Source organism: Haemaphysalis longicornis, unplaced genomic scaffold, assembly GCF_048455015.1.
Source record: "Haemaphysalis longicornis isolate Haplotype H1 unplaced genomic scaffold, Haemaphysalis longicornis Haplotype H1 scaffold_2, whole genome shotgun sequence".
Classification (NCBI taxonomy): Eukaryota; Metazoa; Arthropoda; class Arachnida; order Ixodida; family Ixodidae; genus Haemaphysalis; species Haemaphysalis longicornis.
Window position 1 is genome coordinate 85093356 of NW_027526295.1, and position 20789 is coordinate 85114144.

The 20789-nt window shown below is 50.7% G+C and overlaps 1 protein-coding gene and 1 non-coding gene across 2 annotated transcripts; one reads left to right on the top strand and one right to left on the bottom strand.

Moving 5' to 3' along the window:
* Positions 1 to 3495: 3495 nt before the first annotated feature.
* On the top strand, positions 3496 to 5184 carry LOC144168139 (uncharacterized). Its single transcript, XM_077697188.1, has 3 exons — positions 3496 to 3525; positions 4125 to 4316; positions 4861 to 5184. Exons 1-3 carry the CDS (start codon positions 3496 to 3498, stop codon positions 5182 to 5184), a joined length of 546 nt encoding a protein of 181 aa, XP_077553314.1.
* A 15251-nt stretch (positions 5185 to 20435) lies between these two features.
* On the bottom strand, positions 20436 to 20588 carry LOC144171211 (5.8S ribosomal RNA). The gene has a single exon (XR_013322885.1). It is a non-coding gene; the product is annotated as a 5.8S ribosomal RNA (ribosomal RNA).
* Between the last annotated feature and the right edge of the window lie 201 nt (positions 20589 to 20789).

A 20789-nucleotide genomic window follows, 5' to 3' on the forward strand; every position in this document is an offset into this window, starting at 1 on the left:
TTTTTAATCTTTCCTTTGAACTGTACGCCGACGACATAACCCCTTGATGTTCTACCGGCAGCCCGGCTGCACTGTCCGACGCACTTCAGGCTGCCATTGATGCGGTCTGAGTACCTCGTCTGAGAAGTCTGAGTACCTCGTGGTCGCTGACGAGCGTTTTTGGGCTAATGCTAGCGACCAACGTTCTCAAGTAGAACTCGTGATTGATGCCGTTCCTCTTCCACGCAAGGCCTGGTTGCGCGTCCTCGGCTTCGACCTGCAGGATGATGGGAAGGCCTCAAAGTGGCTCAGTCGATGTATGGCTCAAATTACCCAACTAACTCACATAATCGGCAGGCTGACCCGACGTCCTCAAGGCCTCTTGTAAACTTTTTAATATATAGTCGCGTTCTTTGCGCACTGCCATACGTAAAATTAACGTCATCGCAGCGATCCCAGGTTGAGCGGCTCCTCCTGCCTTCCACCCGTCTGGCTCTAGGGGTACCTCGGTTTACCCCCTCGCTAAGTTGGAGGCTACTCAGCCGTTCGCGTCATTGTCAGATGAAGTTGATCTTCATTTGGCCGCACAACACACTCGTCTCCAGCTTACTTGGCATGGGCGTCTTCTCCTATCCTCACTTCATTACGAGGCATCTTCCTTACCCGAGATTACAGCGACATACCCCCGTTGGTATCCACTCCCTCCCATAACAGTTCCTACCATTCCAATCAATGTATCCGCAACCTCACATCCAGGACGTCGTCGAGCTAGAATATGCACTCTTCGCTACCGCTACGGTGATCTAGCAACAGTGACGTACATAGATGACTCTTTCTCATCCAAAGACGCACGCCGGGTCACAGTAGTTGTTCCTCGTACCCACCCCCCCTTGCAGAAAAGATACTCGGGAGTTCCCTCCGCCCTGTCTCTCGAGGCTCAAGCAATAACTGACGCATTCTTATCGTCAGACGCTCCTGCTAACCACGTGATCCTCAGCGACAGTCAGGATGCTCTGCGCTTGTTCCAGGAGCAGACGCTTCCTATCAATATGTTGCGTGCACTCCACACTCATCTGGCCAAACACACTGGTACTAGCTACGTGCTGGACTGGGTTCCTCGTCACGCAGGCGTTCCGGGCAACGAGCTGGCGCATCAGCTCTCCCGTGCTCCGTCCCCACCGGGAGGCTCGGAGGCGCCCTGGCCAATCCCTTCCACCGAGCCACGCAAGCGCGACACGCCCGTCTCCATCGATGCCAGACTGTGCTACAGTTAGTCAGGGATAGGCAGACTCTTTCGTCTCCCTCTCACCTGTTACCCCGGGCAGATCCTTGTCTTATCCGTCAAGCGCAAACGGGCAGCCTTCCAACCCCACACATACAACATCGACTAGAAGGCCATCGCAGACCTGCACGGTGCACTAAGTGTTCCGGCTTTACCAATACGCCGCATATTCTTTGGGACTGTTTTGCTTCGCAACCATCACTCGCAATTCATCTTAAATGTTTTTCACCTCTTCCCTCTCCTCACAAAGACTGGCTCGCACCACCGGAGGGAACAGACCGAGTGGCCCGGTGGCGAGCTTTGGTGGCTGACGTTCGTCAGGTTCTCCCTTCTGTATAGATAATTTTTTTTCCTTTCGGAACCCCTAACTTTGTGGGTCTTTTTCGTTGTTTTTGTGTGTCAATAAAGTTTACCAACAACAACAAGAACGACGGCTAGGTTCCGCTGTCTCACCCTTCGAAAGACGCTCCTCCGTTTTCTTTCTCCCGACTCACGGACGGCTACAGCGCCGGCGTCCTCCACTCTAGCCCGGCCGTGGGAGACGCTGCTGCTGCGTTCGGGGCCGCCACCGCGAATTCCAGGTAACGGCTGGCAGAATCTTTGATTTCACTCTTTGTAGAGCCACGTGTGTGAATTCAAGTGCCGTCGCATGGGCAATTGTTGTGGGTGTCGCTTAAACCTTTGCTTTCCAACCACCTTCATAGCGTTGATTGGAACCATTTTTGTTCAGTTGACTTTGGAGAACAAATGCGCTTTAATAACTTAATGCAGGTCCAAACAAAACTTCTTTCCAGTGCTTGTTAATATTTGTTCTCACTAGTCAGAAATATTCAGGAGTTGAGGTAAAAACCAGTGAAAACACACTACACAAGGGGACAGGCAAGGACAAGGGCAGTCGTTGTCCTTGTCTTTTCTTTTCCTCTTGTGTAGCGTGTTTTCACTTATTTTGCCCTGAATATTATGACCCAACAAGCCCAGACTTCCACAATATCAAGGAGCTCGTGAATACAGATTTTATTTTTATTCTTTTTGCAGAAGTTCGTCGTTTATCTCTAAAAAACGTGACTTATGTGATTCCACAGGTGGGACGTTGTTTTTAACTTTGCAGTTCATGCAAAAAACGCCTTAATTTGATTAGCAGAACCTAACTTTTCTCATGTTGTTTGGTATTTAGGTTGAGGTAGATTAAATGACGGTGAACTGTTCAACAGGCTGCCTGGCCGATATGGAGAAAAGGATTTTGCTTAGTGTATGCCTGCATGTGTCCGTCTGTCCGCGCACGCGTGTGGCTGTGTGTGCGTCTGTGTGCGCGTGTGTGTGCGTGCGTGTGTGTGTGTGTGTGCGTGTGCGTGTCTGCGCGTGTGTGCGTGCGTGTGTGTATGTGTGCGCGGGAGTGTGTGGGTGTGTGTGCGTGTGCGTGTGTGTGTGTGCGCGTGTGTGTGTGTGCGCGTGTGTGCGTGTGTGTGTGCGCGCGTGTGTGTGTGCGTGCGTGTGTGTGTGTGCGCGTGTGCACGTGTGTGCGTGTGTGTGTGCGGGTGTGTGCGTGCTTGTGCGTATGTGTGCGCGTGTGTGTGTTGGTGTGTGTGTGTGTGCGTGTGTATGTGTGTGGGTGTGGGGTGGGTATGTGTGCGTGTGTATGTGTGTGCGCGCGTTTGCGTGCGCGTGTGATTGTTCGTGCGTGCGTGCGCGTGTATGTGTGCGTGTGTTATATGTGCGTGTGTTGGTTAATATATGACGAAAAATGACATTAATAAAATGACAAAAAAACTGGAGACACAAGATACAGCCATAAAGGCGTCCCTCTTATCGTGGCGTGAGAGTCGGCGTGAAAGTGACGATGCAACCAAGAAGGGGCCAGTTACACGCACGGAGCAGAATTCTTTTCACTACGGTCTTAATTTCTCTCTGTGGTTGCAGGGCGAGGAGGCAGATTGCAATGTTCAGGGGAGAGGCAGTGCCGCAATAAACAGCAAAACCGAGGGAAATGCGAGAAGAAAAGCCTCTGGGAGGAGTTGCGGAATATTCTCGTACACAGGAGTCACCCTCACGGCTGAGGCTTTATAAGCGCTCGCTGTCGGGCGGGCTTTCAGTCACAGCACAGAGTTCCTTCTAGTCTACCTGTGTGCCGTCGAAGCAGCAAAGTAGCGCCAATACTGCCTCTCCCCAGCGTGCAGCCAGTGGATTTCTGAGCGTACATTTTGGGTCCTAAGGGCGTACTTCAGCACCAAATCGACATGAGGTCCACCAGTGTCGCATTCTGCCAGGTAAGTTCTGTGGCTTTGTAAAGTAGCGTAGCATTGGGTTTACCCTATATGGATTTTACGTTTCTAGAATGTCAGCCTATAAAGGAATAGTGAGCAAAGTGGAAGACATTTAAAACGCCCGGAACACGTAGCTTGTATGCATAAAACGCGAATCAGTTTCTCCGTGTCAATACGTCTTCAAGAAAAATCGCTTTAATTAAACGTTGTTACTAATACACTACCGTATACAGAATATTACAGGCCAATGCTTGAATCGCCGTGTTCTGCTTTTATTAGTAATAGCGCTAGTACGACCCCATTGCACCGTTCCTAATACAAATACTGCCGGAATATGACCAAAGCCAGGTCGTTCACTATTATTATCAATACCCTTGTCTGGCTCAGGTTCCGTTCACAATATTGCCTATAATATAACGACACTTTTAGCGAAATCACTTTTCTAGTGCTTGTTCACTAAGCCGTGAATATAAAATTTAATTTTAAAAGTAATTATCTATTTTCTTAGTAAAGTACAGAAATAGGAATCAAAGAACGCACTGGGTGAGATGAATCTAAGGAAGCTGCTGAGAGTACCACTCGCGCGCTAACATCCCATGCAGGCATTGCTGATCTGCATACTACCCGCGGCTTTTGCGGGAGGCCAGTTTGGCTTCGGCAGCAACTTCGGAAGGGGACTCGGCGGTGGATATGGTGGCGGATACGGCAGTGGATTCGGGGGCGGCTTCGGAGGCGGCTTCGGACCGTCCTTCGCAGCAGCAACGAACCGGTTTGCACGCCAAGAACAGTATTACGTGAGTTTTCCATCGACATTTTTGTCCTTGCAAATAGCGGGAAACGAAACTTGCATGCCAGAACACGTTGCCCTAATTGTAGCAAAACGATGTCGAAGAAATTTTTTTTATTTTACTCTTAACGACTGAGATAAAATAACGTAGAGAAAAATATTTGGAAGTATTTGACTCCTTTACTCAGTCAGCAGCCGTACGCAGCCTCAGTGCTAATTAGAAACGAAGTTACAAATCCCTTACATTCTTACCACAGAGGAGTGCCGTTTTTTAAAAGGTCGTCCATTTTCATAAACCCGAATAAAACCTTACAGAGCGTTCGAATTAAGCATAGCAAATCAAATCAGTAACCCCAAGAGAAACCCCAATCTCACGCTTTAGACTTCCTTGCTTTTATTTTTTTATGCTAGGCAGTAGTTGGGCTTTCATTGTGTGTATTATAACGGTATGAGAAAACATTGAAACCGAGCAATCACGCAGCATTCCAATCCAACCACCACTTCCTGTTTCTCTTAGTATACGCCCCCATTCCTGTTTTCTTCCTACACAGCCGCCGCAGCCGTACAGCTTCGGCTACGACAACGTAGACGAGTTCGGCACCAAGACATACCACAAGGAGCAGGGAGACGCCAGCAACGCCAAGACCGGCTCCTTCGGCTACACGGACGCCAGCGGCCTCTTCCGCCGTGTCAACTACGTCGCTGACGCCGGCGGATTCCGCGCCAAGATCGACACCAACGAACCCGGAACGCTGCCCGGAGCGAGCGCCGATGCCGTCTTCAACTCGAACCCCCGTCCGGCCGGTGGCGGCCGCTACTCGTCGCCGTACACGGCAGGTGGTGGCTTCGGCGGCCAGGGCCCCTGGGCCGGCTAAAAGATAGTACCACCGAGGCTAAAAGATAGTACCACCGGGCATAGTTACTGATGCTACAACTTCTTACAAGAGTGCGAGGGTTTCTCAATGGCTTTTGAAATAAAACGAATCCTGACTCCAATTGTTTTGGTTTTGTTTTCTTGTTTCCTCTGAGCTTTCTATCGCAATATAGTGCTTATCTAAAAAGTAACGTATCCGCGAATTTTCAAGAACGTGATGGTTATGTCCTGAGATCATGCAAATACTAAAACTGGGTAGAGCAGCAAAACGCAGCTAATATTACTTTGAACATGCACCTGAGTTTATTCACGTGTATTAGACCTGAAGAAGAACTACTCCTCCTAACATTGGGTTGTGCGAAACGCCAAAAAAATCTACAGCACTGAGTGCGTTCGATGGCTGGTAATATACGAAACCAAAGAAAACATCAAACCACCACGCCGGAACGCACGGCGATCAACGAACGCCCCCGCAGCTCCCCTGCCGTGGTTTGAACCGTGGCGACACCGACCGGAGCGGGCGGAAACTATAATGGCAAACTTTTCGCATGGCGACGCAGTGAAACATTCCCCTCGCGAGTGGCACGATCAAATGCAGAGCATTTCCGGGGACGCACGACGTTAAGTAGTTTGCGTTACGTTAATGTTGTTGCACTTGTGGCAACTGCTGACGAGAGAGCGCTCGTCAGCAGTAATTTGATTGAGTCAAGGATATAAGGCGCGTTCGTAGCCTCCCATTCTGTGTCGGCTTTGTGGCGCAGTGGGTAGAGCACCATGTACATTGCGTTCCGCCCGCAGGGTCGAGGGATCGAAACGAGGCGCCGGATAGTACGACTACGGACGCCTACGGACGTCAACGCGGGTGACATCGTGAGTTACTGAAATGCTAGGCATTTAAAAAAACTTTGTCGATTCGTCGATACCTAAATTCGTCGATTTTCGCTCCTTCCGTTGTCGCTCCTTCCGCATGTCGCTCCTTCCGTTGTTCTGCATTGTCTGCAAGGCGTCACCGCGAAACACCATATATATTGCTTTGTCTCCTCCAGTAGCTATTCTACAGTACACATCGACGTTCACAAACCACAAAGAGACGCGCAAAACAGGCTCGAATGTCAAGGCTGCCACTAGAGCTTCACGTTATCGCGAACAACGCCACTTCTACAACTACAGTCAGTCAGTTCGACCACTCATCATCGGTGAGGCGAAATCTGGCGGACAGTGCTCAAGCCGGGATCACACGTACAGGCTAACAAGAGGGAATGGCTCTTTAGCAATTGGAGAACCACTTCGATTGAAAACTCGTTGGACACAGCGCCCTCTCTATTCTCGAATGCAGCGCTGTCTAGGCGTTGTCGCCACTCAACTTTCCTAGTGTACTTTTTTTTCGCCCGTTCAGTAAAGGAGCAGCGTGAAAATTTTCCGGGCATGCCTGATATATTGCGAACGCAATGGAAGAGTATTATTATTGTCAGTCTACATTACCACTTCACTGCCGTCAGCTGCACTGCCCATTGAAGGGAACAAGCAATAGTAACTTCGATGTTTTGGATACTTGGCCACTTTTACCCAGGTTTTGATGCAGAATTTGTGCATTATATGACAGTTTATTGCACAGAATTTGTGTACGCGTTATTAGCGATGTATGCTCAAAATTACCTATGGCGTAATGACGTGTAGATACAAAAAAAGTCTGAGGATACCTAAGCACCTCTTATGAGTGTCGAATGCAAAAGCACAAGTGTCGAATTTTGTCCTGCAGGGTGATTCTTTGAGTGAGCATGTATACTTACGTCATAACCAGTGGGAATTGTTGAATGCGTCCTGAGCTGATGATTCCAGTTGTCATCGTCACTAAGTAGCGCCATAGAGAGAACATGCGAACATTTCCTTCGGTTAGGTTGGCATCGCAGCCAATTTGAATTGGTGCACCGGCCTTGCGTGTTTGACGACAAGTGCCATGTTCATTGAACAATCCACATAACTGCGCATGCGAGATTTGTAGGTGGGTGTATTGAAGTTCCAGCCAAATTAAATTTTTTTAAACGGCCTTGAGCTTCTATGTGAGCTATATTGGTCACTCGCCCAATCTAACTGAGTGTGTATGTTGTTATGCCCTTATTTTGACTTAACGTGCATTTATCTTAATATTGAGTTACCGGCATACCAACGCCGAACTTCGTCGGACAGTGTGTAAACCCACTGTTCACTTTTTCGAAGTGGGAGGTGAAAACACATTCACAAGATGTGCTCGATCGCTTAAACGCATATGTGTCGACCCGAATTCCATATCCCCATGCGCTCGATTTCCATTCGCTCAAAAACATTCCTAGCCTTTTTTCAACTCAATTCCTTCGCTTTTATTCTCTGTGCGCTCTCACCTGTTTTACGGGCCGCTTAGCTGTTACAGACGCTGCGCGGCGTCTTTCCTGCTCAATGGCCAATTAATCCATTTTGCATTGTCGCATAAATATGAACTTTCTCAATGTCCACCTATGTCTACCGTTTGCCAGCCCTTAAGTACGCAAGTTCTGACATTACATTCCAAACCGGTAATGTAAACTTGCTTTTGTTGCCAGGAATGGTAAGTGCATCTTTTCGAATAAAATAATGTTCGTGGTGGTATGGTAAATATTTCTAGCCTGTGGTACCCCGGTCGTAAAATTCAGCATAACTCTGTTAGAGATGCAGTAGCCAGGGGGTGTTGGGATGACGTGGTCACAAACAGCAAGCGCGTGCAAGAAAGCTCTTGCTTCCAGGAAACAGTTGCCAAAGAAATTGTTGCGGCTTAGCTCAGCCAACCTTGGATATGCAAAGCAAAAGCTTCGCTATGTCTGGTTAAGCCTTGGTTTCGCTTGGTTAACCTTTGATGCGGCTGTATTGCTGACCACGACTCAAAGCCGTTCGGTCCCGTGCAACGCTCACAGAAGAAGGCCCGGCCTCGCTTTCATTCTCGGCGAACGCGGCGTTCCTCATTCGTGGCGAACGCGGCGCAAGATGAGTCACATAGCCAGAGACGACCGGGCGGCGCATGCGTGGGAGGCTGTGGGCTTGGTCGGCTGGCCATCAGCTGAGCGGTCCATCCCGTCGCGGCCGCCTCCGCCACGTGAGCAGAACGACTTAAAACGGGGCTTTGAGCGCAGCGCCGACAGCGGGCCCGGAAAATCACGCGATGGACTTCGAGGGTTGTGTCGCCGTGGCTGTGTCGCCATTCAAAAGGTTAACTTGCGTATCCTCCTAGAAAACGCTGGACGAAAGCATTAAAGCTTTGTCTTAAAAGCAACCACGAGGAATAGGGTTTAGGAGTTTCGATACTCCGAGGCATACACGGATCACGTTGTCTTTTAAGCCTTCCAGAAGCCGTGCGTTAGTTTTTGCAGGGTAGGCAGGCTGTAGCGGAAAAATCGCTCGCAGAGTGCGTTGTAGTGCCTAATCAGAGGCGCCACTGATCATCTTCCAACGCTGCTAGAGATGATACACAAGACTGATGCAAATGCCTTCAATTTTTTATTCAAGTGTTGTATGCGTGCTGACCATGTCATGCTCTTGTCGAAGAGAACTCTTAGAAACATGTGGCTTTTTTCTACATGCTGTATTGAAGCACCTGAGACTGCTAGGGCATACCAGAAGAGACTACGCCTGGTTAAAGGAGCCATGAAAACAAAATACAAGATTTCGTGTTTTATAGTGCCCCCAGAACTCGCCCGGATACAAACGATGCTTTATTCACTGAGAAAATATTCAATTTAAGTTAAAATTCTGATTTTTCCCGCTAAATGGTGTATTTTCGTGGTCTGCAATCGACCGCTCTGCAGCCTAGAATGCCTCGATTCAGGCGGTACAGGGTGGATACACGTATAAGCTGGCGCCGCCATTTTGGGTCACTCGCTCGCCGCGGAAGCAAGTCATTGTATCAAACCCGCGCTAAAACTGTCGCCACAACGCGGTTTACTGCCGAAGTTTGAATCATCTTATCTGTTTCGCGTTGCTGGGTCTAGTGGGAAACGAAAAGAACAACGCGTTGAGCACGTTGACCCAATCGTGGCCTCACGGGACCGTTGAAAGGGTGTCTCCACCCTGTACGGCGGCGCTGGTTTCGAGGTACCCTACGGCGGCATTCGCGCGTTTGTTTACGTTACAGAACCTAGATGGCGCCACCATACCATGGCAACCCGTTTACTGCTTTTGGTTTTTTTTTGACCGTACTTAAACCTTGCTTGTTTTTGTTCAGTGAGAAAATAATCATTTCGTGAAACATAGTGCTCTGTCGACAAATATGCTCACGTAAGACCCCGTTGCTTCCGTCAGTCAGTCAGTGTCGCCTGAGGCAACCCAAAGCCCCGCAGTGCTGTGCAGCTAAACCAAGCAAAGTGCGTGCTGTACCAACAGCAGTACGCATGACTACTTCTGTGTTTCCACGAGCTTTCGTAAATTCCACTGTTTGTCCCACCATTCTTATTGCTTTAAAAAGAATGTGCCCTAAATTTAAGCAAAAATACCTCATTCTGCAAGCTTATAAGCTCAGCCTAATTTGCGGTTGCTTTTGCCGGCCTCCGCCAATCGCAGAACAGCCTGGTATAACATCATAGGTTCCGTTGCGGGAAATGAGCGAGTTGGTCGCATGGCCATTCCCTTTTTTCCTAATTATATAGCTTATTTGAGCAAATTTTACGTTAAAACTGGTGTCAGTATGATTCTAACGAGGCCTTCTTTTGAATGAACCAAACTTGTGTTTTGTCATCATGGCTACTTTAAAGGGGCACTGACACAAATATTTTGCATCTTGTTTTTTTTTTTTTTTGTTGCAATAAGTAGCAGGTGACCTACTTACCACGCGTGGAAACCTCATTTGTTTCAGCGTGCGATGGTTGTTTAATTGAGGCATTTTTAATGCGGCCAGTCCAGTTTCGGTTTTAGCGGGTTCCGCGAACCGCGAGATTTTGTATAAACAAAGCTGACCACGTGACCGTCGGACGGATGTCACAGAGCAGAGCAGCCGTATATACAGCACTGTTGAATCCGTGTCGCCGGCAGTTTCTGCGAATGCCCCCACGTACTGATCTCGTCAGCCGCTTAATTAAACAGCGACCGTGGACGTAACGCCGGCGCTGCGAGTGCAGATTGCTGCCGCGGCTAGAGAACTACGCGCGACGCTCGAGACCGTGGGTGGGAAGACGCGCGCTGGGAGGAGCCGGCCGGTCTGCTTACAGTTCCGACTACAGATGTGTTCGGCTTATCTCTGCGGCGGTTATTCGATTACCGCTCTCGTAAGCGGTGCAGGTGACAATTTTTAGTGCAACCCGCCATCGCATCATGAACTCCTTTCTCATATCAGCTGCCATGTTTGGTACTTGGGTCCAATTTTGTGCAGCACTAGCAAGCTATCGCTCGAGCTGATGATGATGATGATGACGATGCTTAGTGGCTTCCCCTTTGTAACGGGGTGGCGTTGCACAGCAGCCTTAGTCGCAACGGCACTGTGCAATCACCTCGCCAAAAACATACAAGCAAAATAAAAATAAAATATTCTCAAAATGAAAAATTCCCGCGCCTTCCCGCGAGGGGAACACGAGTAAATGCAGAGCATTGGGGCCTCTGTACTTGTTGAAGGCAGTGTTGCTTCCATTGCTTCTTCCGTGATGCTGGAGTAGCAGGCACGAATAAACGTGGGAGCGAGCGTCAACCAAGGAAGGAAGGAGCAACGCAGTGACTGAAGCAACTGAAGCACGAGCGACCGCTAGCCGCATTATATTTGCAGCGCGCGCAGTAGAGGGAGAGCAGTACGGGGGGAAGAGCACGCATGCGCAAGCAGCGCGCGCCCTTCCACGCCCCACCGCGCTGCTATCATGCACCTGTTACGCCGAGACCGCGACGGAGCGAACGGGCTGACTACGACGCATGCGCGTGCCAGCTGCTGTTGAGAGAGAGGAGGTAAGGAGGAGAGGCGCACCTGCTGCGGACGCGGAGCTGTGGACGCCGTCCGACGCAGGAAGAGGTGAGGCTAAGAAATGCTCTGCATTTAAAAGAAAATACTTTTACGAAATTTTTGTGCCAGTCTGACTTCTTTGTTCGCATGTCTTCCCAGATTGTTCTCTGCTCTTTTCCCGCGAACATTCTAACCTTCTTTTACTAACCTCTACTGCTGTCCAGTTCACTTTTCCATTAACCTTAAAGCCAAGGGCTTCCGGAAGCTGGAAAGCTCCATCACTGAGAACTGGAAGGATACGTTTGCACTCCGTGTGTCGCATGGTTTCTGGCTCATTTCCGCAGCCTGCGCATAGTTCTTCTTGTACCGGCTCGTGGATAAGCGTTTTTTCCGCAAGCAACCCGCTCGGGCTTCAAAAAGCAATGCACTCCCTTTGGTATTATCGAATAATTTTTTCTCTTGTGATCTCCTGCTTCCCGATCCTGTAGATATCTAAGGACTGCTTCGCATCCATCCTCTTTTTCCAGGTCGTTGTCTCTGTTTCTTTAACTTCATTTTTTATTGCCTTGGTCGTTTCCCCTGCACTTCGGGTTTCATATACTTTGTCCTGACCCTTCTGGTTCTTTTCCTCCATTGTGTGTCCACGCTTTCCATGTAAAGATACCGTAACTCTTTTTGCCGTCCATTTCTGATCATCCATATTTCTAAGTCGTTCTTCAAAACATATTTTGCTCTGTGCTTCTCTCACTTCGAAGGATGGTCATCCTATGTCTCCCTGCACTGCCTCATTTGTTGTTTTACTGTGTGCTCCTAATGCCAATCGACGTACGGTCCTCTGATTTACTTCTAGCCGTGATTGAATCTCTGATTTGACACACACTACTGCGTTTCAAAAGGTGGGTGCTGGTACCGTTACTCCCTTCCAGATTCCTCTCACTACTTCATATCTGCCCATATCCCCACAGTGCTATGTGCTTCATGATAGAGGAGTTTCTTCTGCCTTTCATTCTTAAATGCTCCGCATGAGTTTTTAGATACGCCTGACCTTCGTTTAACCATATGCCCAGATATTTGTATTCCGTTACCCACGGTATTGCTGCTTTTTGAACGAATACCGATTCGTTACGGGCGTTGTCATTAAAAACTAGAACTCCCGACTTTGCTGTGCTAAACTCTAACCGCAGTTCAGTGGCTTCTTCCCCGCAGATATCTGTGAACTGTTGCAGACCCTGTTTTCTATCTGCTAGTAGTACTATGTCATCTGCATATCAGTCCCGGGATATGTTGTTCCACTTCCTGTCCTTTGCGGCTATAACATAGATTGAAACCTATTTTACTGCCTTCAAGCTTTCTTTCTAGTCTAGCCATGTACAGCATGAACAGCAATGGCGACAGAGGACAACCCTGCTTTAAACCTCTATTTGTGACTACCGGTTCCGTGCACTTTTGGTCCTCCCAGGTAATTTGCACCTCGCTCTCATTGTGAATTCCCTGCAGCAGCTGTATAAAATCCTGGCCTAATCCCTCCCACTCAAGTATGCTCCATAGAAGTTCTCTATCAACGTTGTTGTAGGACTGGAAATGACTTTATTTCAATAAAACCTGAAGTGGGCTTCGGTCTGTTACGACCCCCGCACCGACGTGGACCACCGTCGCATCTTCTTTGCGGCCCTACTAAGCGCTAGCCCCTTTGCGGAGCCCGTGGCTTTCGAGCGCAATGAAGACCTGCTGGATGGCCCATGCTTGATCCGTCTTGTTGCTTGACTCAATGGCTCTTTGGAGGTCCGCCGGGTATTCTTCAAAACTTGCGCCGTCTGGGTCGGAGGCACAATCCCACATGACGTGCCACCGGTTGGCCGGCACTTTCTTACATACGCTGCATTGGGCATTGGGGTATTTGTCGGGATACATGTGGTGTAGCGCTGCCGGTGACGTGACCGACGCCGTCTGTAGCCTTCTGAGATACGTACCCTCTTCGAGACCCAGCGCCCGGTGGGGCGGCGGATACGATCTTCTCATCAGCCGCATGTTCTTGAGTGCTTCGCCCTAACCCCTGGGTCTATCTTTAGTCTCCACCCACCATGCCCACTCGGGACGCCTCCCCACACTGGGGGCGCGGTGTGTTATAGCGCGCGCCTCCCTGTGGGCCCTCTCGTTGTGGTTCGCTGTGTACGGTGAGCATTCGCCCGCGTGCGCCGGGATCCATCTGATTTCTACTCTTCTTTCTTCTTGGACACCCGTTTTCTCGATGATCTTGGCTGCCTTGCCGCTCACTCGGCCATTCGCCAGGTTGCGGACGGCCTCTTGCGAGTCGCTCAGGATCGTGTCGCAAGTGGCTTCGGACATCGCCAGGGCTATGGCGATCTCTTCTGCCTCGGTGGCGTTCTCGCACTTTGCGCTCGCTGACTTGGCCACCCTTCCCGTTCTTGCGTTTATGGTTACCATCGCATACCTGCCTTGGCCATAGTCTGCCGCATCGACGTACCGTGTTCGCGGGTCGTTACTGTACTGCTCGAATATGTATTTTGCCCTTGCGCGTCTTCGTTCTTGATTGCGTTCTGGGTGCATGTTCTTTGGAATGGGACTCAAACGCACGTTCTCCCGCACCTTTTCGTCTAGGTCTTGGAGTTGCCTCCCCGTAATCTGGTAGCCGTAGCCCAGGGTATCGAGGATGGCTCTACCCATCTTGGTCGCTGCCACTCATTCTCGTTGTGCTTCTAGCTGGGCATCGATGAGCTCATCCACCGTGTTGTGGACGCCCAGTTGCAGCAGTCGTTCGGTGTTCGTCGATTCGTTTAGACCTAGTGACCGTTTATACATTCTTCGGATCATAATGTCTATTTTGGCCTTGTCGGTCTGCGTCCACTTGTGGTACGCCGCCGTGTATGCCACGTGGCTGATCGCGAAAGACTGCACCAGTCTCGCGAGCCCCTCTCCGCGCATGCCCGTCTTTTTGGCCGATACGCGCTGGAGCAGCAGCAGGGTACTTGCCGTTTTGGTCGCCAGTTTCTTCATCAGGTTCTCCTTGTTATCCTTGCCATTGATAAGCATTCCCAGCACCCTGATCTCCGGCACTTCGGGGGTTCGCTGCCCTGTCTTTGTAATCAGCTCCAGGCGATCGCACTCCCTTGGGGGCAGCGGCTGCCGACCCACCTTGCGAGGCGAGTATACCAGGAGCTCTAACTTGGACGGCGAACACTGCAGACCCGTTCCGTCCAACCGTTCTTCGATGGCCGAGATCGCCTTCTGAAGCCTTCTCTCGATACCTGCGTCTGTGCCACTGGCCGTCCATAAGGTGATATCGTCTGCATAAATGGTGTGTCGAACGCCTTCGACGCTCGACACAGCTTCGGCGACTCGGATCATGACAATATTAAAGAGCAGCGGAGATCACCGACCCTTGAGGTGTGCCCACGCTGCCTACGTCTCGTTCTGGTAAATCTATCTCTCCCGCGTGCAGCTTGATGTTGCGGCCCGACAGGAAGTCCTTGATGTATTTCGAACTCCGCTCTCCCATGTTGAGCCTTGACACTTGCGCCAGGATGGCCGAGTGCCTCACTCGGTCGAAGGTGCTCTGCCGGTCTAGGCCCACTACCACCTTGCTGTCCCTTGTATCGTCCTCGATGATTTCTTTCTTCAGTTGTAGCATCGCGTCTTGGGTGCTCAAGCCTCTCCTGAACCCGATCATCAATTCCGGATACATCCCCTCTTCTTCGAGGACGTCCTGCCACCTGTTCGCCAGCACGTGCTCTAGGACCTTCCCCACACACGATATTAGCGAGATGGGCCGCAGGTTCTCAATGCTCGGTGGTTTTCCCGGTTTTGGAATGAGTACCGTTTTAGCTGTCTTCCACTGTTTCGGTAGTCGGCCGCTTCAACAGCATCTGTTGTAATATTTTGTCAGCGCTTCGATCGACGAGTCGTCGAGGTTTCTCAGAGCCTTGTTTGAGACTCCGTCTGGTCCCGCTGCCGATCTGGTGTTCAGCTCCCGCAAGGCCTTTGCAACCTCGGCCGTCGAGATGTCCCGATCCAGCCTGGTATTGGGGGTCCCCGCGCATCCTGGGTGTTGTTCGGCCATCGTCTTTGGTAGATACTTCGCGCTCGGCTTCTTGATCAGCTCAGCTCTGCCAAGTGTCTTCTCGGCTTCGCGCATGACCTGCGCCATGCGGTTCTGCTGGAAAGAATTAGTTTTGGCCTCGTCGAACAAGTGTCTGATCAGAGACCAGGCCTTGCCCTGTTGGAGGCTGCCGTCGATGCGGTTGCACACCTCGTCCCACTGCTGTCTGCAGAGGAACGCGCTGTGTTTTTCAATCTCTCTCTTTAGCTCCGCCACCTTCTTTCGAAGCTTCCTGTTCCATCGCTGCTTCTTCCAGCGCTCCTTGATGGACCTCCTCGCTTCGATGAGGTGCGCCAGTCGGCTGTCTACGCATGTAATGTTGTCGCTGGTATCGATCTTCTTGGTCGCTTCCTGGACTTCCTTCTTCAGCTTCGTCGTCTATGCTTCAATGTCTTCGATGTCGAGCATTCCCGGGTCGTCTCTTCTCTGCTTGCGGAAGGCGTCCCAGTCAGTCCATTCGTGTTTCGATCTTGCATCCGCCTGTGCCTACCAGTTCGATCTCTAGTATGTAATGATCGCTCCCCAGATCTTCTCCGGTGTTGCGCCACGTAACCACTCCTCCGTTCTTGATGAAGGTTAGGTCCGGCGTGGTGTCTCGTTGAGTCGACGTGAGGCCCGTGCGCGTAGGTTGCTTGGGGTTCGTGATCAGGGTGTATCCTTGTTCCGGCGCTTCGTACATTATGTTTACCCTTGGCGGTGTCTCTGTTGTACCGCCACGATTGGTGTGGTGCATTGAAGTCAACCCCCACCACCAGCGTGGTTTTCTTGGCCAGGTTACTCGCTGCCCTCAGCAAGGTCTTCAATTTCTGGCTGTAGTCTTTCGGGTTGCTGTAGACGTTCACCACGTACAGCCCCTGCCTGCAGTTCTTCCCTGGTGCGACCTCGACGGAGACGTGTTCGTATTTAGTCTTCTTTCCGTTGTTCAGTTGTCGCTCTATCGCGGTCAGTCCCTTTCGCACGAAGGTACAAATCCCACGCCGACCAGACGAGTCGGCGTAGACTCTGTACCCCGGCAGTGTCGGGTTCTGCACCACCGTTTCTTGAAGCATGATGATGTCTGGTTTCCTGCCGAGTTTCGAATGTGTTGCTATAGTACCGTATTCTTGTTTCCGAGGCTTTGGCAGTTCCATTTCCAGATCGTGAGTGACTCCGCTCCCGACCTTATTGCACGATGAGACTGCCTTGGTATGGTTGTTGTACTGCTGGTTGCTGCGCTTGTTCTTGGAGGTACGGGTGGTTGGCGAACTGTGCCGCGAATATCGGGCTGCGTACCATGATTTTCTGCGTTTGCTCTGCGAGCTCGAAATGCTCGCTCAAGTTCCTATGGGACACCACCAACGTGGAGATCATCTCTTCTAGTCTTGCGAACCGTTGCTCTGTCGCTGTCGCTAGGTTGTTGACCGTGACCGTCAGGTTGCTGACCGTGGCCGAGAGGTTGTTGACCGCGGCTGTCAGCTCCTCGATCTGGGCGTCGTAGTTTTTCTTCGTTGATGGTCTTGCTCGCTTCTTTGGTTCTTCTTCGTCTTCTACCCCCCCTTGCGATTTCCATTGCTGTTGCTTCTTTCTTTGGTTGCTGATCTACTTGTTCCTGCTGCTGTTGCTACTTCTACTGACTTGGCTGCTGCTGCTGCGTCGGTGGCTGCTTCCCTGCCAAAGTGGTTCCTAATGTCACAGTCGTTGACCCCTTTCTATTCTTCTGCTGTTGTTGCTGTTGCTGCTGCTGTAACTGCATTTGTAGGTTCCAGAGCCTCTTTTCCACTTCTGCAAGCTTTTTCGCCATTGACTCGTTGGCCATTCTCAGTTGCTCGCAGCATTGGTTGCCGCCGTACTTGTGCCCGTTCGTCGCCATCTTGTTCTCTCCCTTCGTGGCGTTAGCCCAGCTCACTCCTTCTCGCGGTTGTTGACCGCCGTGCGAGGGGCTGAGGGAGGAGTGACGTGGCTGTGACGTCGGGCGTCGTGACCCACTCCGCGATGCGTGGCTTGATGCGCTGCGCGATGCGTGGCGTGACCTGCCCGCGCCACGTGACGTCACGTCGCCCAGCTGGGGGAAGGAGGCTGGCGAGAGCACGCGCTGCCTCCGCTGTTCCTCGGTGTTTCTTCGCTCCCATCTTCGTCTTCGAACAACGAACGGGATCTTGAATCTCGCTCTACAGGCCATATCTCCAGTGGGGTGTCCCTCGCCGCATAGCTTGCACTTGGGGGTGCATTTGTGGTCGTCTCTTGGGTTGCTTGCGCCGCACCCCAGGCAGACTTTTGCGTTCGGTGTGGGACATACGTCACTGCGATGGCCGACCTTCCCGCAGCATTTGCACACCTCGATTTGTTTCCTGTAAAGGCTACACTGGTAGAGCGCTGACCCGTACCTCACGTACCTTGGTACCTTTTTGCTTTCGAAGGCGACGATCACCATCAGCGACGTGCCGATGCGTTTGGCCCCCACCGCCATTGGGTTGTGCTTTGTCAATATTTGCTCTAAGATATCTGTCTCGCTGTCTTGCGTCGGTATTCTCTTGATGTCTCCTTTGACCATGCCGTGTGCGGCCGTCCCATACGCGTTGACCTCGTACTTGGTTCTCTGGACCTCGATCTCTCGAACTCGGACGTACTTTTCAGCTCGTTCTGCGTTCGGTGTACTGATCACCATGATGTTCCGTTGGTAGTTGGGGCATGCCATGTCTTCGGCCCGCTCCGTCTTCTCGACGCCTGCTGCCGCAATGACGGCCGCCGCGACGCACGCTGCGTCCCTTCTCGCAATGTCTAGCCCGCCGCGGGGCCTAAGCACGATCTTGACCTCTTCTGCAGGCATGTTCGGCATGCGGGAGGCCCGAATGACCTCCTTCCTCACGCTCTTGCCTCGCGTAGTCTTGCCGTTAAGATCTGAATTATTGTTGACGGTAATGGAGGTCGCCTCACCTTGGGCGTCTCGTTGGTCCGGCTGCAGATTCTTCTTGCCATGCCCACCGATGTGAAGCCAACCGGTCGATCGCGTGAACTCTTCAGGCGTCATTTCCTCCCCTTCTACTTGTACGCACATACGGGTCGTTGACCCTCCCTTGGTGACGTAGTAGCTGCGTCTTCTTCCATCGCGTTCGGCAGCACGCCGGCGGTTAGGCTTAGCAAACGCTCAGTGCGTTAGGCTTAGCTTCACCATACCAGCGGCGAAAAAGTGCGAGCTCAGTAAATTGGCGAAAAACGCACATTTTGCTGAAAGTCCGGTATCGGTCGATGACCGTTACGTTCGCGCACACACTGGTAATAAAATCGTCGCGATTAAAGCCACCAGCACTGCGTAATTGGAGATTAATTCTGGAGCTCATGTGAGCATGTTCGCACTCCTCGGCGACCGCAGCGCCCTCCCCACGTTGTCGTATGCTCGCTTTATATCGAGAAATGCTATCCATAGTGGTCACTCCTGAGACATTGACACCTCTATGCATTGGGTTAGGACAAATAACTTGTCCTCTAAGTGTCTGTCTCGTCTAAAACCATTTTGTAGTTCTCCAAGTATGCTGTTCCCCTCTATAACCGCCTCTAGTTCCGCTTTCATGGCTTGCATTGCCAGCCAGTATGCCACTGAGGTAACTGTAATAGGCCTGAACGAATTGGCATCAGCCCTGTCTCCTTTACCTTTATATATCAATTTCATCCTGCTCTTACGTCAATTGTCCGATACTTGCTTAGTTTTTATCACTTTTTCGATTGCTCGAATCAGTTGTGGCTTGCTTTTTGGACCCAGTAGGTTGACCAGCCGTATAGGAATTTCATCCGTCCCTGTTGCCGTATTAGCTGGAACATTTTCTTTGGCTTTTTTCCAGTTTAGATTCTCCAACTTTAGCGTACGCACTTCGCTTGCCCCACTACCTGAATGCTGTAGCCCTCTCTCCGTTCTTCTGAACTTCTCTTGTATTATTGAGCGTATGTGAAATACCGTTTCTTCCCCTTTCAGTACCTGGCCTTCGCCGTTTATAACATGACTTGGACTTCTGTCTGTCTTTTTCCCTTTACATGATTCCAAAACTTTGTCGGCGCGCCTTTATCCTGTGCCCGTATATTCGAGACCCATCGCTCACTTTTTCGTTTAAGTTTTTGCTGTACACGTTTTTGTACTTCCAGCTTCTTAAGGCGGTACCAACTCCACTTCAAAGTTATTTCCTCTGTTGCATTCCCACTCGCTTGGCCTCCCTGTGCGCTCTCGAGGCTTGCTGCCTTTGTGTTATACCTTTCTTGATTCCCTTGTTGCACCAGCTTCTAGGTTTTCTTTTTCCTTTCAAGTAGTCGCGTTCTTTCGCGTTTCTTACCTTTCCCTGAATGAAACCAATTAGTTCTCTGTATTCCCAAACTTTCGTAGGTTGTCTCTCGATTTCTGTCTCCAGGCTTTAGGCAATATTAGCCGTTTGCTGATTGTTTAATTTCAAGTCGTGTACCACCGTTTTCTGGTTTTGACATTCCATTTTTTCCAAAAGTCAATGTTATCCGTTTATGGTCACTTCCTAAGCTGTGGGCACCTATTTCATCTATTTCCATTAGAGTCAACCTGTCATACACTCCTTCTGAAAGGAGGCTGTAGTCTATACTGGACTGCTTTTCCCCTCGTTCCCAAGTAATTTGCCCTCACATTTATTCTCTCTGTTTACTACAATGGGATTATGTTCTTCACACATATCTAGCTACCTGCGCCGGCCTGCGCCACTTCGCGGCCGTGGCCGCCGCCTTCACAGCGACCGTGCGGCTCTCTCAGCGCGCGTTTCGTGTCCCCGGCGCGTTCTAGCGTCCAGTGTAATAAGAAGCAATACAAAGAGAGTGCCTGGAATCCCTATAGAACTTTCGTCGCGGCCAGCTTCCCGATGAGCCGACGAAATTACGGCGCCTCCGCCGCCAACGATGGCGTCGTTCGTTGCTCAAGAGTAGAAGCTCCGACCTCCTATTGGAGCAGCTAGCCGGCAGAAAACGCTAGTAAAGGAGCAGTGCGGAAGCAGCCAACGCAAATTCGTGACGTGTTAGGATGTTCTTTATTTACAAAATATCCAGGGGATGGTGATGAACGAGAGGGGATGTGTGACTGCAGGTTGAGGCATGTTCAGCTCAAAAGCACAATTACTGGCCAGTAGCAGGGCCGATTGATAGCGCGAAACATGGAGGATGACCAACTAGCCCCGATGAGTGAAACCCGGTGATGGCAGCGATGTGAACATGGTCAAGGCGACGGCTATTCCGACCCTCCGACAGACGAAGCCAAGGGAAGTCCCAAGGCCGCAATGTGCGTTCAAAGAATCAGTGCTCAGTGTGTCCTGCAATTCACACCAAGTCTCGCAGCTGGCTGCGTTCTTCATCGACCCGAGAACCGAGTGATCCACAGTTGGTTGCGCGAGGTCCTCCGCTGGCTGCTCAGTTACGTGTCGCACAATTTAAAATTGATTTTCAATATGTTCTGGGCTGTATTTGCCGCTGATATTTTGCATATGATGTATGTGTGTTCACGCCAACCTACCTCCGAAGTTATCTCACCTTCAAAATTTTGTGTGACTACCCATTTAATGCAATGGCACTACACTTCGAAATTTCGATG